The sequence below is a fragment of the Phalacrocorax carbo genome, chromosome 8 (genome assembly GCF_963921805.1).
Source record: "Phalacrocorax carbo chromosome 8, bPhaCar2.1, whole genome shotgun sequence".
NCBI lineage: Eukaryota > Metazoa > Chordata > Aves > Suliformes > Phalacrocoracidae > Phalacrocorax > Phalacrocorax carbo.
This window is the reverse complement of record NC_087520.1, coordinates 24,078,560-24,095,532: the sequence shown is the minus strand read 5'-3', so window position 1 is coordinate 24,095,532 and position 16,973 is coordinate 24,078,560. Positions and strand designations below refer to the sequence as shown.

The following is a 16,973-nucleotide window of genomic DNA, read 5'->3' as shown; positions in this document are numbered from 1 at the left end:
TTTTAGTATTGCTTTGTTAATGTGTGAGCTGAGCCAGTGACCACTGTTAGTACCTATGCTAACAGAGTTTGGGTGTCAAGCTAGTAACCATAAAGGAAAGCACTGTTGCCCTCTGGGTAAGAGGGGCACAAATATTTCTCTGGTGTGTAGTCTTGCTATGTCTCATCAGATCTGACTACAGTTCAGATAGGAAGGCAGTTGGAGAAGTGCTGATTTCTTCTGGGTGGTATGAGAAGGTAGAGGTGTGACACTGAGGTTGGGGAGGCAGGGTGAGTGCAGACCAGTGTTAGAGCTGTGGGTATCTACCAGGCATGATGTGCCACGGAAGAATGTGTGTAGGCAGAAGTAAATCAAGTTTTGTGGAAGACTTCAGTGTATTGTGGCGTTTGTAAAAATGTGAATAGTATGAAAACGTAGCAACATGTCAAGTTTTTTTATCCCTGAAAATGTATGAAATTGATACAGGACCAGTTGTAATCAAGGAGGTTTTCTTAAGAGATAATTATACAAAACATTGTGTTGCAGAAGAAAGTGCTGTACAAGAAATGAAAAAAAAAATCACATCTGGCTTATTGTACGAAGTGGGTTAACAGGCAAGAATTTCTTTTGTTTGAAAGAAGCTGTGTAGTTTTAAGGAATTAATGAAATAAGGGTAGATCTTAGTGGACAAGGAAATCCAAATACATTGGGCTGTCTGCATTTATATGTGTATTCCATTCTCAGTGAGTGATGCTGCTTTGCGCCCTGGAAAATAAGTCCATCTGTTCAGGGTTCTCTTGAAGCAGAGTCCTAGAAGGAAAGAAGAAAATCTGTATCAAAAAGGGAACCCATGAGAAAAGGCTTAGGACTACTCTTTTGCATTTAGTGAACCACCTTTATATCTTCTGATTGCAACCCAGGAAGTGGAAAAACTTTTAGGCTGTGATGTGAGGCTTGCTTTTCTTGCATTAGCATCTGTTGTACATGCATCAGTCTAAAGCAGGGCTTTATTTCTGTGCCCTGGAGATAATTTGGTGGAGAAGATAGAGAACCTCCTGCTGTTTTGTTCCTTGTTGAAAGTCTTTGCTGTCATCTTCCCTGCATGTTTTATTCAAAGCTATGCAAAATTAAATTTATTATTGTATATTCTGTGCAAAGAGAGTGCATTCCTAAGAGCATTCCTTTTTACTGCTGGTGTTCTGTATAGGCAGTGGTGCAGATTTTAAGGCTAGTAATATACAGGGAGAATTTACAGCCTTCACTGATTATTGTGGTTTTCAATAGGCAGCCTCCCCACAACAGAGGGACATGATGGAGCAAGCAGCTGCCCAGTTAGCACAGGATAACTGTGAGCTAGCATGCTGCTTTATTCAGAAGACAGCTGTGGAAAAGGCAGGCCCTGAGATGGACAAGAGGCTTGCAACTGTAAGTATAGGGCTGCTGTCTTTTTAAAAGTATTGTGTGCTCTTATACATCCAGACTCAGTGTCTAAAATTCAGTGTGGTGTTTGGGTTTTTTTCCCCAGGAATTTGAGCTCAGAAAACATGCTAGACAAGAGGGTCGTCGGTACTGTGATCCTGTTGTATTAACTTACCAGGCTGAGCGGATGCCAGAACAGATCAGGTTAAAGGTGAGGATATTAACTGAGCAATGTTCTGATGCTGCTCTTCTTCCCTTCTGATAATGAAAGTGGATGGCACAGCTTCAGCTGAGCCATCCTTATGTTAGCTTCATTAGTAATGGAAATACATGGATATGTTGTTCCAAAAGGAGTGTTCATATAATTTTCCTTAGTTTCTTGAAGATGTTAAAAGTCCTGTCTCTTGTTCTGTGCTGTTCTTTATACTGAAAGGTTATTAGTCGTCTTTGTTGTCTTGTCTCCTTTATATTTTCTTCCCTTAAAGGATGTGTGCTGTCCGCAGAGCATTTCTCTCACGCATCAGACGTGCATGAAGCCAGTATTCAGTTCTTCTGGTTTCTGGGAATGAGAGTTGCAGCTGTAGAGCAAAATCCTCCTGTTAGGTGGTGTGGCAGGAGAGATAGGACCTCAGTGCAGAGCAGCTGAATCCTACTTCTTGATGTCTAGGCCACTCTGTTTAAGAATGTGGCTGAGCAGCTACCTGTTACACAAACTGCCCTCATTTCTTACTGCCGCAGTGCTTAACAACAAGGTTAATGCCCATTCTTTTCGTTGCAAAGGTTGGAGGTGTGGACCCAAAACAGCTGGCTGTTTATGAAGAGTTTGCACGCAATGTCCCTGGCTTCCTGCCTACCAATGACTTAACTCAGCCAACAGGATTCTTGGCTCAGCCTATGAAGGTAAAGATTTCTGAATTAATAGCCCTGAGAATACTATAGCCATTTTGGTGAATGTTGCAGAACTTGTGTCCTTTCCTAGAAGACTAGTAAGATTCAGGCGTTTGTATTGCTTGGAAATAGTGGTTGAAAGATGCATTAGTTTTAATGTCAAACTAATGGCAACGTAAAACTTGTATCCATTCTTAGGGGTTTGTAACCCAAATTGGGACAAGGGCTGCAAGTTATGATTACTACATATAGTTTTAGTAGCAGTGAAGCATTAAAATCTCGGGTTACTTTTGGAGAGGTCTTGGATGGCAAGCGTGGATTTTTGAGATAATGAGCAGGTGTTTGTATTCATACTTGGTCTTAAGGACTGCTAGAATTGGTTGCTAGTTATTTCTGCAGCCTAAATGCTCATATTTATTTCAAATGCCAGCGTAACTGCAATACTGTTGAAGTCTAAATTTCTGAAGCAGAGAAGCCAACCAGTATTTCAGTTTTGCAAACACAGTTCTTGGGGGGGGGGGGGAAAAATCACTCCCACTTTCTCTTAAGCAGCAAGCTTGGGCTACAGATGATGTAGCACAGATCTATGACAAATGCATGACAGAACTGGAGCAGCACCTGCAGTCCATTCCACACACCCTGGCCATGAATCCTCAAGCTCAAGCATTGCGCAGCCTCTTGGAGGCTGTGGTAGTGGCTCGTAACTCACGTGATGCTATTGCTGCACTTGGACTATTGCAGAAGGTGAGTGTTAACAACTCTTCTCCTGTAATAACTCATGTAGAGTTTATTACTTATCTGGCTTGGGGATTGTCTTGCTGATGGCTGTGTATCTGCATGCATCCTGTGGAACTTGCTTGAACAATACTGAGCAACTGCTGTCTTTGGAAATTCAGTAAATAAAATTGGAAGAGGGCCATGGTGTTCACTTGGTGCATTGTACACACAGTGACCACGCTGCTGTGGGAAGAAGCAGGTACAGAATGCTGGGACTTACGGGAGTTTTGTTCAGATGTGGCAGAAAGAGAGCTGTTGCACTTGAGAATAGTCTTTGATTTCAGGATGATTTGGAGGCTAAGACAACATTTGAACTGCCTGTGTAGGTGTATAGTATTGACGGTAGTACTGGATTTATAGCTGCACGCTTGTGCGTTGTATTTTGCAGTAACTGGTAAATGAGTGTGTGTGGTGTGTTGACCCTGGCCAACAGCCAAGCATCCATCCAGCTGCTTGCTCCCCTTGCCTGCAGGATAGGGAGAAAATAGAGGGAAGGCAAAATGACTTGTTCATTGAGATTATGGCAGTTTAGTAGGGAAAGCAAAAGCTGTGTGCACAAACAAAGCAAAAAAAATAAAACAAATACTACTTCCCATCAGCAGGCAGATGTGTAGCAACTCCTTGGAAAGCAGGGCTTCAGCGTGTGTAATACGGTGTGGAATCACTTTATTCAGTTTGTATCAGCTGTCCAGGCTGTGTTGCTTCGCAACCTCATTCCCATCCCTAGCCTACTTGCTGGTGGAGGAGGCAGAGTAGGAAATAGAAAGTCTTGATACCGTGCAAGTGATGTTCAGCAGTTGGCAAAACACTGATGCGTTATCAACACTGTTCCAGCGCAAATCCAAAACACAGCACCATATGGGCTGCTGTGAAGAAAATGAACTCCATCCCAGCCAGAAGCAGTATACTATAACAGGTGGGGAGTATTGTAGTGAGCTCTGTGAGCTGAGCTGGCATCACTGCCTATGTAGTAATGCAGAGCATAGCGACAGATGTGGAGAAAAATCCCATTGAGTATAGTGGAAGAATACTGAGCTGTCTGCATGAGGATCCAAGAACAGTGGCAAAACGAAAGTAACTGAAGCTGGAGGGAGACTTTTTGTTCTTGACTAATAATGCTCATACCTATGACTAGGACTTGACTGGGTAAATTGTGCAGCCCCTGTTAGATTCCTCTTCCATTTGCTAAAGACTAGCACAGATGCATCTGAGTGCTGCAGCTCTTTGTCTAAGGGACCCAATAGCTGACCTCTGGCAGGTTCTGTAAATTTTTCTCATGTAGTTTTTCATGAGCCTTGTGCAGAATTGCTTGTGAGGAGTCACTGACTTACAGAAGCTGCAGCACAAACTAATCACCGAATGGTAGGGGTTGGAAGGGACCTCTGGAGATCATCTTGTCCAACCCCCCTGCTTGAGCAGGCACACCCAGAGCAGGGTGCACAGGACCGTGTCCAGGCGGGTTTTAAATGTTTCCAGGGAAGGAGACTCCACCGCCTCCCTGGGCAGCCTGTTCCACTGCTCTGTCACCCTCACAGGAAAGAAGTTTTTTCTCATGTTTAGTTGGAACTTCCTGCATTCCCACTTGTGCCCATTGCCCCTAGTGCTGTCGTTGGGCACCACTGAAGAGAGTCCAGCCCCATCCTCTTGACACCCACCCTTCAGATATTTATAAGCATTGATAAGATCCCCCCTCAGTCTTCTCTTCTCCAGGCTGAACAAACCCAGGTCTCTCAGCCTTTCCTCATAAGGGAGATGCTCCAGTCCCCTGATCATCTTGGTAGCTCTCCACTGGACTTGCTCAAGGAGTTCCCTGTCCTTCTTGAACTGGGGAGCCCAGAACAGGATGCAGCACTCCAGATGTGGCCTCACTAGGGCAGAGTGGAGGGGGAGGATAACCTCTCTCGATCTGCCGGCCACACTCTTTTTTATACATGCAGTGCAGCCTTTCGTACTATTTGGTGCATATGTGAAGCCTTTGGGCATAGAGAGAAGACTGTAGGCTTGTTTGTTGTAGGACAGCTGTGTACGGGGAACATGTAGATGCCACAGTAGTAGGTAAAACCTCACATAATCTTATAAAGGGGTCAGCACAATGACTAAATTGGTTTTTGCATGTCTGTCAAGTCTTCTGGTGATAACTCTTGCTAATGTAATTTGCCGAAGATTTGGAAGAGGACTTGTGTTTTCCTCTGCTAACAGGTTGCATCTATTCTAGGCTGTAGAGGGCTTACTGGATGCCACCAGTGGGGCAGATGCTGACCTCCTGCTTCGCTACCGTGAGTGTCATCTGCTTGTGCTGAAGGCTTTGCAGGATGGCCGTGCATATGGATCTCCATGGTGTAATAAACAAATTACTAGGTCAGTTATGAGACAACAGGAACACTGATGTAGATTTCCTCATCTTTTCAGAGTTACTGTGTTATTCAGAATCGCTTGCCTGTTAATATTTTGCATTGCTGCAACTGGGACAGACAAAAAATAACCAGCTTTTTTGGTGAAAAGTAACTAGATGTTCTCATAATGCTGGTTCATCCTAGAACATGACAGCAATCTTTAATGGAATTAAGTATTAGGGGTGCTGGGGGGGTCCCCCATTTTATAGAGAATGTCTCTGTTGTCACACTGTCAAATAAGCCTGCAGCAGAAGCACTAGAGCTTCAGCTAGGCAGATGTGCCATTTTGCTCTCAGAAGAGAGCCGCCTTATGCTGAATAAACTGAAGCTCTTGAAGGGCTGTTGTGACTAGTTGTGCTGGGCAGCAAATGCTTGAGGCTGATGACTGTTCTGAACTCAAACATTACCTTAGAGAATGCTCTTGAAGAGGCTTGTTGTTGAAGTACAATTTTTGAAAGAAGTTCAATTCTTCAGGTGCTTGATTGAATGCAGAGATGAGTACAAGTACAATGTTGAAGCTGTGGAGCTGCTAATCCGCAATCACCTTGTTAACATGCAGCAGTATGACCTTCACTTGGCTCAGGTAAAGGGAACCTGTTCTTGGAGAAGAGTTATGGTCAGTCTACTATAAGATTTGTGGTTGAACTTTAATTGCCTTTTTCATGTTGATAGTCAATGGAGAATGGCTTGAACTACATGGCTGTAGCATTTGCTATGCAGCTGGTAAAGATCCTGTTGGTGGATGAGAGAAGCGTTGCCCACGTAACAGAGGCAGATCTGTTTCACACAATTGAGACACTCATGAGGATCAATGCTCATTCCAGAGGAAACGCCCCAGAAGGGTGAGATTGAAATACTGTGCAATATGTCTCTCTTGCTCATTTATGATTTGGAATTCACATAGGCAGTGTCTCGTATCATTCAATCATATGGCTTTAAACTTTCTCTAGGGCTGCAGTTGTATATTAGTTTAAACTGTCACTCTAATGTAATTGTGCTGATTTTATGTTGAAATAGAGGCAGCATCATCATCATGTTAAACTGGAATGGTTGAGCTGGAAAATCTTTCTATGTGCTGTGCTCCAGAATACCATGGTACTGTGAGAAACCTGCTTGAATTCATGCTTTATCTCAAATTTAGGCAATATTCTTACTAGTTTGTCTTAAATATCTAGGTGTCAATATGTTAATTTTTTTAATCACAAGCAATTCATCAGACTAGACAGTCCTTTGTTTCTTTAGACAATTTTGTTTAGAGTCTACAAAGCAATCATCCACCAGCAGATAATTGGGAGCAAATGTTGCCACAGCATCTGGAAATACCTGTGGTACTTGCAGGCCTCCTGTTACTAAGTTGGAAGCGATTGCTGCTAGGTTGACAGAGACATGGATTGGAGCTTGGAGAGCTCCAGTTTCCTGTGAGAACAACCAGCAGGTGGCTGGTGGTGGTGGCAGTGGCTGCCACTACCAACACAGCTGCTAGTGGGAGGTCCCAAAGCAAAGGTCCTTTTGTCTGCAGTTGGTTTGGGTAGACTGTCTTCATTGTATGACTTTCACTGCAGCCAAATTTAGTGCCTCAGTCAGGCTGTTTATCGCTGGTATCTTGGTATCTCGGAGCATTTTAGGGCTTCCGAAGTCTGCAAAAGTGAAGCTGTTTCTCATACTTGTGGGGCTGTGTTCCAACACACTGCTGTATGAATTGGAGTGGAACTTCAAAGCTTTTATGACTCCAGTGTTCCTTCTTTCATCATAAATCTATCTGCTTTCATGACTTATTTCTGCTATTCCAGTGAGGGCTGGAATATAGGAAGATCTAGTACAAGAAATAATTTGCTTTCTTTCAAATATACTTGACTGAGCTTCCAGTACCTTCTGGGGGAGGAGAAATTCTAACCCAGCTCTTGCTCTGCTCTGTTGCATTAGATTACCTCAGCTGATGGAAGTGGTCCGATCAAACTATGAAGCAATGATTGACCGTGCTCATGGAGGTCCCAATTTCATGATGCATTCAGGAATTTCCCAAGCCTCTGAGTATGATGATCCGCCAGGTCTGAGGGAGAAGGCAGAATACCTGCTGAGGGAGTGGGTGAACCTCTACCATTCAGCTGCAGCGGGCCGTGACAGTACCAAAGCATTCTCTGCATTTGTTGGACAGGTAGAACTTTTGGAAAGAAAGGTGCTTTTTATTCAACATAAGTAGGGTGTGATGCCCTCCATTTTAAAGCAGTGTTATAACAGTAACATAGGCATCCTTTTGAAACTTTCAGGTGTATGGCAGTGAACTATCAAAATTTTGTTTGTTTTTGGTGGTGAAGTTCAGTAGAAACCCCTGCCCTTCACCAAATCATGTTCTTCAGATACTGTAGCGACAAGCTGTTAGTTCAGACCATGAGTTTTGGGAAAAGAACTGCAGCTGAGGTGGCTGTAGGGAATAGTTCTGACACACTCTGCATAATGAAGCTTGACTACTGTTGCTCCTTGTGGGTAACAGTAAAAGCTCTGACAGCCTACAGAAGGAAAGTGCAAATCGATAGAGGTGCAGATGAATTGTTTCAGACCATGTTGAACAAGGGAATCGTTTTTCTAATGGGAATCATTAGGGTGAGGAAAAACTTGAAACTTCATTAGCTAAAGTGGTGTCTAAATTTAAACAGCCTCCAACGTTTTGCTCCAGGGCACCTTACCAGGTGTGATGAACAGCACACATCTGCCTTCCAGGTGTAATTGAGAAGGGAGATGCCCTCAGTAGCCCAACATATGTAGTAACAAAATCCCTATATATCTGCACTCACCTTACTAAAACCCTTCCTGGCAGCTCCTTGACTGCATCTGAAAGGAAGTCTCTGACTTAGTCTGTTCGCATTGTGTTCTCTTTAAATGTGACCTCACCCTTTTATATCTTAAGTATGTTATAAAATATACTGCAGTATAGTATACTCATAATACTCAATGCACTTTTGTCTTGCTTCACTCTTTTATCACACTTTTTTTATATTTTTTCCTTACAGACTTAGCTATGGGGTTTAAAGGAGTATTTTGTACTAACTTGCATTAAACAAGGTTTCATTACAGAACTTAAATGACCATCATTTTGGCTGCTTAAATAGTGTTGCTTCCTTTCCACTAGTCTTCAGGACAAGGAGCATAGAACTTTGAAGGCAGATAGATTGATTTCTTAAAAAAAAAAGTTTCTCCAGAAATGCTAGAAGTTCACCAAGAGTTAATAATTACGTATTATGTACTACATTATGTATTATATTATGTAGCTTCATGTCTGTGCAGTAGGAGTTCAGAAGTGAGATGCAATATTCAAAATCCAGAGGTTTCCTGTATGTATGTTATTAAAAACAACTCCCCAAAGCAAAAGAAACAAAAAAGCCCACCCAGTCTTCCTCTGCATGTAACATTCCTGTAAGGAAAATTCACTCTCCAAATGCAGTTTACTTCTGCAGAATGTTGCCGCAAAGTACTGGTGGTTCCTGAGCTAGCAGCTCTTCCCAGAGATTGTACGCCCTGTGTGGGCTTCTAAAGGGCTGACAGACTAAGCTGCTGCCACCTCTTGCTGTCCTTCATGTGAGGTTGAGTGCTGGTGGCAGAACTGATACTGAAACAGGCTCCTCAGTTATGCTGATGGTTGAAAAGAATTGGGATCAAAAAGACTCTATTTGCTAGTAAATTCCTTTGCTAGAATTGTGTTTCCACCCTCAGGTTGTCTTGCAAATATTAATCTTGGGGGAAAAGTAGCAGAGATAGCTTGCAATACATCTCTCTTCAGAGTGTGGTAAAAATTAATTGTGCCAAGCGAGGTGGGTGCTTTGTAAAGTGTGTGTTGTTTGAAATAAGTTGTAAAATGAACTTTCTGTGGTTATGGTCCTGAGGCTTTTTCCTTTCCTGGATAGATGCACCAGCAAGGAATTCTGAAAACAGATGACCTGATCACCCGCTTTTTCCGTCTTTGCACCGAAATGTGTGTTGAAATCAGCTATCGTGCTCAGGCTGAGCAGCAGCATAATCCTGCTGCCAACCCCACTATGATTCGAGCCAAGTGCTACCACAATCTGGATGCCTTTGTGCGACTTATTGCACTGCTAGTGAAGCACTCTGGGGAGGCAACCAACACAGTTACAAAGATCAACCTCCTGAATAAGGTTGGGAACCCTTTTTGTGCTCATGCATTTAAAGTGCATAACTGAGTGTACCTTTGCTGATAAATGTGAAACGTAGGCCTTAATGCAGGTTACTGCTGAAATATCAGGTGAGGCCTTTAATGGTTGATCACCAAAATGATAAACTGTTGAGTGGAGCATCAGGATGCCAAGCGGCTTTCTTGCTCACAAAGATTCCATATCAAACAAACCTGAAACTCACCTTTGTGCCTTGAAATGAAAAAGTCAACTTCTGTTGTTGTGCAGCATTACAAAGTGTGGTTTAAGGCTGGTGATTCTTGGGTGTCTGCCTTGATTTTGGTGAAGGCCTTGTCTACACTCTTACCCTACTTGGTTTATGGCTAGATGGTCTTAGGTAGTTAAGACCTTCCAATGCTGCCCAGTTGGTCATTGTGACTGTGACCCACGGGACAGGGAGAGCAAAGTGTAGTGGTTGGGAGTTGCTGATGCAGAATATAATATTAATTTCCATAATGCTTCCAATATGATGGTTGAAGTACTATCTATAGGCTGACTTGCAAAATAATTCGTGCTGTCACCACTGAAACCTCTTGACCTCTTTAGGTCCTTGGTATTGTGGTGGGAGTCCTTCTGCAAGACCATGATGTTCGGCAGAGTGAGTTTCAGCAACTTCCTTACCATCGCATTTTCATCATGTTGCTCTTGGAATTAAATGCTCCTGAGCATGTGCTGGAGACCATCAACTTTCAGACGCTCACAGCTTTCTGGTATGTATTTGAGACTGGCCATAGTGCTCACGCTTTCTTAGTAGGATCAAAATTTTTCATCTAAAGACCATCTGGCTGTTCCTTTGTGGTACATTAATGACATTTGGAACAACTGGTTCTCTTGTAGACTGTCCACTTCCTTGTTTTAAGGAAGATGACTGGTAAAACCCAGGATGCTAAAATGCCTTGCTTTTAGGGCTGTGTATGTTTTCCCTCAATGTTTTGAAAAGCAGTCTTATTACTGTGCACTTCTGACCTGCTCTAACTTTCCTTTCAGTAACACATTTCACATCCTGAGGCCTACAAAAGCTCCAGGTTTTGTTTATGCCTGGCTGGAACTGATCTCCCATCGGATATTTATTGCAAGAATGCTGGCACATACACCACAGCAGAAGGTGTGGCTGCAGTTTATCTCTTCTGAATTAAAAAACTGACACGAATGCTTATCTGGTGTGGTGCGGTTTCACACCTCTCAAAGTGCATTAGTAGCATGGCTGTTCTGTTGTTGTTGTCTTCCATATTCGTAACAGCATGAAGGAGAGTCTTTGTGTCAATAAACTATGGAATATAGGGGTGAATTGAATTTAATAAACATGCCTTTGTCAAAATTTGGAAGAGCTGTAGTCTAGACCGAATACTGTCAATTCAGTATGGCATGTTGTGTGTTCTGGAGACACCCATAGTGCATGACGTGCAGCTGAAGCCCTTGAAATGAGCTGTGCTATGCTCACTGCTAGAGTAAGATGTAACTTTGATCCAGGTTTATATGAAGACCAATCTAATTTTAGTTTTGAACTTAAGATAACTACTCTTCATTGCACATTTTCCACCTGCCTCTTTTTTCTTGACAGGGTTGGCCTATGTATGCCCAATTACTGATTGATCTTTTCAAGTACTTGGCTCCTTTCCTTAGAAACGTGGAACTCACCAAACCTATGCAAATTCTTTACAAGGTAAAAAAAAAAAATCAGCTTATAGATGCTACTTCCAACCAAAGTTGTGTGCAACTAGAGGTATTCTGGTGGCAAAATAGTACTGTTGTTTTATAATTTATTTCTTGGAGTTAAATGCAAATCTGGTGTGGGACAGAAGCAGGCTTCCTTCCCAGATGAATTCCTTCCTGTTGATGATAACCACATGGCATAGAAGGATGGCTCTGCAAGCTCTTGGGCAGTTTCAACAGTTACACACCTCTTAATATATTTAATTTCACAGGGCACTCTGCGAGTGTTGCTGGTCTTGTTGCATGATTTCCCAGAATTTCTTTGTGACTACCACTACGGGTTCTGTGATGTGATCCCACCTAACTGTATTCAGCTAAGGAATCTGATCCTGAGTGCCTTCCCACGGAACATGAGGCTTCCAGACCCTTTCACCCCCAATTTAAAGGTAGGACTTACTTTCGTGAGATTGATAATGGGAAGCTTCTATACTCCAAATATTCTTTATCCTTTTTTTTGGTGGAGGCTGTGAAATTTTGGGAACAATTTAACAGATACTTAAATTTACACAACCATTCAGAAGTTAACAGGTACTTTGAAACTTAAGTGACATAGCTGGCAGACCAGCTTTTTTTTACTTAAAGTATATAGGTTTCAGTTATGTATGTAACGCTCAATGTTTGACAGCTTCCGTACAGAGTGGGATGCAATCCTTGTCCTGTATGAAATTTGCAACTGGAAATTACGCTTGACTCTGGTCTGGGTGGCTTCATTGGCATCCGTAGGTACTTAGCTTGCTTGCAAAGTCTGTGCAGGTTAAACCTGAAAGGACAAGTTGTTGAGACTTGTGTTACATGAGAACTGCATCAAGAACCTAGCTTTTGCATGGAAAGCCAGAGGGCTTTTATGCTTCCAAAGGGAAACTGCCTTGGTGGCATTTCTAGATCTGACTGGCACATGGTGTTGGGGCAAGGGCATCTTTGTCACTTTACTGTCTCATTTGTCACTAAAAACCAGACTACTTATGCAGACTTCATGGCTTTCCTAAAGCAAACCTGTTTGAAAGTTCGACTAACAGTTCTTGTCTCGGTTTCATGCAGCTCATGCTGGATGATCTAGTTTGCACTCTGCAGGATGCGTGGGGACTGGAGTTCAGTTAACTAATTGCTGAAGAACTAGTGTCTGAGCACTGTGTATTTGTAAACACTTTTTGGTGAGAAAGATGGACACCATCTTATCTTGAAAATAATGAGATAAACCACCATTCTGAAGCAAGCCTTTTGTGTAATGGGGATTGACTTTGGGAAGTGTTAATGTTACCTAATTAAGTTTTTGGGCATGTGCCAGTCGTCTTATTGTGGAACAATTAGGAGCAAAGCTTCTCACACTTCTAAAGCATTGTCCCATTATTCTTTCTTGCCTAATCTACGCAGGATGGTGGGAGTGAAGCTGTGACACTCTTTCAGTTAGCACTTCCTGAGATTGAAGATGACTGTTCTTGTCTTATGTAGATGTTTGTACTTATTTAAGCTACCAAACTCTTCAGTGTAGATAGGGAGACTTCAAAGGTAGTGACTGAATACCCCTACAGCCTTCACCCTTGAGTTCTTTTATCCTCTACTCTCAATTCTTTGAGAGTTAAGTTTGCACATTAGAGACAAAGTTTCTTCTGAAATCTGCAGAAGCCTAGTGTTTCCTTTTCATTGCTGGTAGGAAAAAGCAATCAACAGCAGTAGTTGATGTAGTGTCACTTACAGATCTGCTTTTGCAGTTTGCTTTAGAGATTGACTGGAATTTCTCTCAACAGGTGGACATGTTAAGTGAGATTAATATTGCCCCACGAATACTCACAAATTTCACTGGAGTGATGCCACCTCAGTTCAAGAAAGACTTGGATTCCTATCTCAAAACCCGTTCTCCGGTCACGTTTTTGTCTGACTTGCGCAGCAACCTACAAGTGAGTGGCTGGTTTCTGAGGATGCTGAATTTAAATAGTGTGGGACAATTGATCTTGTTGGCTGAGTCACCCTCCTTTCTGGCAGGAATTTTGTTGGTGTGCAGCAAGCATGTATTTCAGGCAGTAGAAAAGCCCCTGAAAATGCACACTTCCTTGAATGTTTCCTCTGCCACTCTCTAGCAGAATGTTTGTGTCTGTGTTAAGTAGTTTTAGCCAGGTGGAATTCAAGGAAGGAGGAACACTGACTTTTAACAACCCTCAACCCTAAAATGATCTAATTTAAAAGCAGTTGGGTTTGTCTGCATGAGCTGCCAAATGCTCATGTAAGTGAAAATGTAAGGTTTTCTAAAACTTTGACTCTTCTCCTTGCATGTCTCTTGTGCACAACCTCACAGATCTTTAGTGAGTAATGTAGTCAGAGCTGAGTTCATCAAGCTTGCTTTTGTCTGCGATGGAGTCTTGTGGCTTCCATCACATGACTCCAGCATTGTTTATCCAGGCATTGTCTGAGATTCAACAGATTTTATTGAACTTGATTGTGGTTTTTTAGAGTCTGATTAAATTTTCACTCCAAATGGATTCATTGTTGCTAGTTATTGAAATCTATGGATCTGCATGCTAATGCTGGGGGCGGGGGGGGGGGAGGGGGGGGAAGGGAAATTAGCTAGAGCCTAGTTCAGTGTTCTTAGGCAACTGCATGCATTAACACATCACATGATTTGGCTTGCAACAGGACTGAAGTTGGACTTTCTCGGAAAATTGCTCAGGCTGAAGCATTCATGCAGGTGGTGTGCATTTCAGCCAGCCTCTGGCACTGCTGTGAATGCAGGTTGCCTTCACCTGATTTTTTTTTAAGTAGGGAGTACAAATATTGTCTGTTGGATCTGTCAACATTTTGATGCACTTGTGTGTGTGTATATATGTGTGTGTATACATATATATATATATATTAAAAACTGCTATATTACGAAAAGGTAAATGCTACATTGAATTTGTGGATGTCTATGCTGTCATCTGTATAATCAAGAAAGTACTTGGATGCTGTTGTTGTACATGCTGTACCTTAGATCGCTGAAGGAACATAGGATGTTAATGGTTTTCATATCTTTGCTATTAGGTATCAAATGAACCTGGCAACCGCTACAACATCCAGCTGATTAATGCACTGGTGCTCTACGTAGGTACTCAAGCTATTGCGCACATTCACAACAAAGGCAGCACACCCTCTATGAGCACTATTACCCACTCGGCTCACATGGACATCTTCCAGAATCTGGCAGTAGACCTGGACACTGAAGGTGAGCTGGAAACACTTCTAGTTCATGTGATGTCAAATTTAACAGTAGATTCATTGGGCTATGAGAAATACAGAAGATTATTTCATGTAGCTGCTGGTGACTTCACAGTAAGTAATGCTACATTAGATACTAAACTCTGAATACAGGAGCAGTATTAAAAGCAAACGTTCAAGGTATTCAAGGGAATGAGAAGTAAGTTCAAAGAAGAGGAATTGAATTCTTACTGTCCCATCAGCTTGGGTTGATAAGCTTTTTCATATCTTCAGTTGTTTTTGTTTCTTGTACTTTCATAAGGCAGGCTTACAAACCTTCACTGTAAGCAATACTAGTTGCTGCTTTATTTCTTTTTGTGTGTGTGCAAGGAAGACCATGTGTACTCACTGTTCCCCTTCTGCAGGCCGTTACCTTTTCTTGAACGCAATTGCCAATCAGCTGCGATATCCCAACAGTCACACACACTACTTCAGTTGCACCATGCTGTACCTGTTTGCAGAGGCCAACACTGAGGCTATCCAGGAGCAGATCACTAGGTGAGAGGGAAGGCATTTAACTTGCCTGCATTCAGCTTTTTGCTTTCCCTCCCTGCATATTTTGGATCTTTGAGCTCTAACTGTTTTCACTTTTGGATTTCAGGGTTCTCTTGGAACGACTGATTGTAAATAGGCCTCACCCCTGGGGTCTCCTTATTACTTTCATTGAGCTGATAAAAAATCCAGCGTTTAAGTTCTGGAACCATGAGTTTGTTCACTGCGCTCCAGAAATTGAGAAGTGAGTGTAACTTACCCATAAAATCACTAAAACAATGCCTCTGAAGCAGGGGCTGAGATGTACCTTGAGTTTTGGCACTTCGTAGCAGAAGCACCATTTGCTGCCCTAAATGCACCTAACGCTGCATTGCTTCTGTGTTCAGGTTGTTCCAGTCAGTTGCACAGTGCTGCATGGGGCAGAAGCAGGCCCAGCAAGTCATGGAAGGGACTGGTGCCAGTTAGATGAACTGCATCTTGTTTTAAGCATGCCAGCCTGGAGGTGCCCATCCCATCGACTGACAGAAGACTCTGTAAGGCTCCTCCTGACCTTCCAGACCCTGTGATCGGGTAGATGCAATGGATGGACCCTGGGTGAAAGTCTATGTGGACACGTTCCAAAGTTTGAAACAAATTTTTGACTTTTGGCCAAAATCCTGAAGTTGATGTGAATATCACTTTGTAAATACAAGGAACAAATGTTTGTCTGGACTTTTGGGTTTGTGCAAGTTGTGTAAAAGGCAGGTGGGTAATTGGTGCCTGTCCAGCTTGTAATAAAGGGGCAGCTGCTGATGCCAAGCACTTGTCTGGGGCAGACCTCCTTGTCCTGACATTCCCAGACTCCCAAAGAATATTGAGAAGCCAGTTATAATATTATGTAACTTATTTTTTTCTTTATGCAGATGGGGGACCTTGAAATCACTAAGTTGTTTTACAAAAAAAAAAAAGGTGGATGTGTTTGGAATATTGGGAATATTATGGAGTATGGGAGGGGTGAGGGGAGGGGTTTAGGTTCGGTGTTGCTTCCCCCCCACCCTCATCAAATGCTGACACACAGCAAGTGGAGTGGCAGTCAGAGAATGCCTCCTTTCTGTTGGAGAAGACACACCTCAGGCCCTTTGGGAGAGGGTCAGCTGTTTTTAGTAAAGAAACCAGAGACCAGGCCTAAAGCTTTTTTTTTTTTTGACACTTGTAAATTTTTCCCACCTCCCATCCTGTGACCATACAGTATAAGTTTGTAAAAAAAAAAAAAAAAAGGGAAAAAAATAATTAAAAAAAAACCACAAAACAAAAAACCCAAAGGACCAATACAGCCCATTTTGTAAGGATTTTGAATGTTTTGTAAAGTATTGGTCCACGTGTTGTATTTTGTAGCCTTTCTAGTTCATGGGCTTTAGTTCTCCCACTTCTTGTATGTATGCATACTGTAGTTATACATTAAAGTCATGACATGCAGCACGTGCCACTGTGCTTATTCTCTGTAGTTCCATCCTACCTGGCTAGTTGATATTTCCAAGTCTGTTCCACACATCCAAAACCTGCCGTTTTCCAGTGTGTTTTGGCCACTGCCTATTGAGAGCAACTGAGCTTGTTTTCTAGCTTGAGGTCAGAGGGGAGAATTGTTATGGGCCTTGCCTTGAAGCACAAAAGGAGAGGACACAGTTCTTGGAGGCAGGAGGATCTTAGTTCCGAGTTCAGGAGCAGAATTTGTCCATGGCAAAGTTGTGCTGAAAAGGAGACTGCTTGTAGTGGAGGGGTACAGAGCACAGGCAGCAGACCAGCTGCATTTCTCATGACTTGTGCCCTGCTAGGATAATTGCTTTCAGCAAGGATCTGTGCAAGGTTGCTAGTTAGCTGTAATAAGGGTAGGTGGCTTCAGTGTTGCTAGTGCTGCAAACTCCTT

General features: G+C 42.6%; 1 protein-coding gene across 10 annotated transcripts in view; it reads left to right on the top strand.

Annotated features, from left to right (window-relative positions):
- The window catches only part of CNOT1 (CCR4-NOT transcription complex subunit 1), a 68,208-nt gene extending 51,683 nt beyond the window's left edge, over positions 1 to 16,525 (top strand). For 4 of the 10 annotated variants that reach the window (XM_064459203.1, XM_064459200.1, XM_064459202.1 and 1 more), the window contains exons 32-49: positions 1,264 to 1,404; positions 1,505 to 1,609; positions 2,179 to 2,298; positions 2,836 to 3,030; positions 5,279 to 5,421; positions 5,931 to 6,039; positions 6,129 to 6,298; positions 7,380 to 7,632; positions 9,356 to 9,604; positions 10,187 to 10,350; positions 10,628 to 10,745; positions 11,202 to 11,303; positions 11,566 to 11,739; positions 13,099 to 13,248; positions 14,366 to 14,546; positions 14,944 to 15,076; positions 15,180 to 15,314; positions 15,457 to 16,525. In XM_064459203.1, the coding sequence (XP_064315273.1) occupies positions 1,264 to 1,404; positions 1,505 to 1,609; positions 2,179 to 2,298; positions 2,836 to 3,030; positions 5,279 to 5,421; positions 5,931 to 6,039; positions 6,129 to 6,298; positions 7,380 to 7,632; positions 9,356 to 9,604; positions 10,187 to 10,350; positions 10,628 to 10,745; positions 11,202 to 11,303; positions 11,566 to 11,739; positions 13,099 to 13,248; positions 14,366 to 14,546; positions 14,944 to 15,076; positions 15,180 to 15,314; positions 15,457 to 15,535 (2,721 nt within the window). In that variant the 3' untranslated portion in view covers positions 15,536 to 16,525. The remainder of the gene's footprint in view (positions 1 to 1,263; positions 1,405 to 1,504; positions 1,610 to 2,178; positions 2,299 to 2,835; positions 3,031 to 5,278; positions 5,422 to 5,930; positions 6,040 to 6,128; positions 6,299 to 7,379; positions 7,633 to 9,355; positions 9,605 to 10,186; positions 10,351 to 10,627; positions 10,746 to 11,201; positions 11,304 to 11,565; positions 11,740 to 13,098; positions 13,249 to 14,365; positions 14,547 to 14,943; positions 15,077 to 15,179; positions 15,315 to 15,456) is intronic. The other 6 variants (XM_064459206.1, XM_064459207.1, XM_064459205.1 and 3 more) reach the window with 3 other exon arrangements.
- Positions 16,526 to 16,973: the final 448 nt, after the last annotated feature.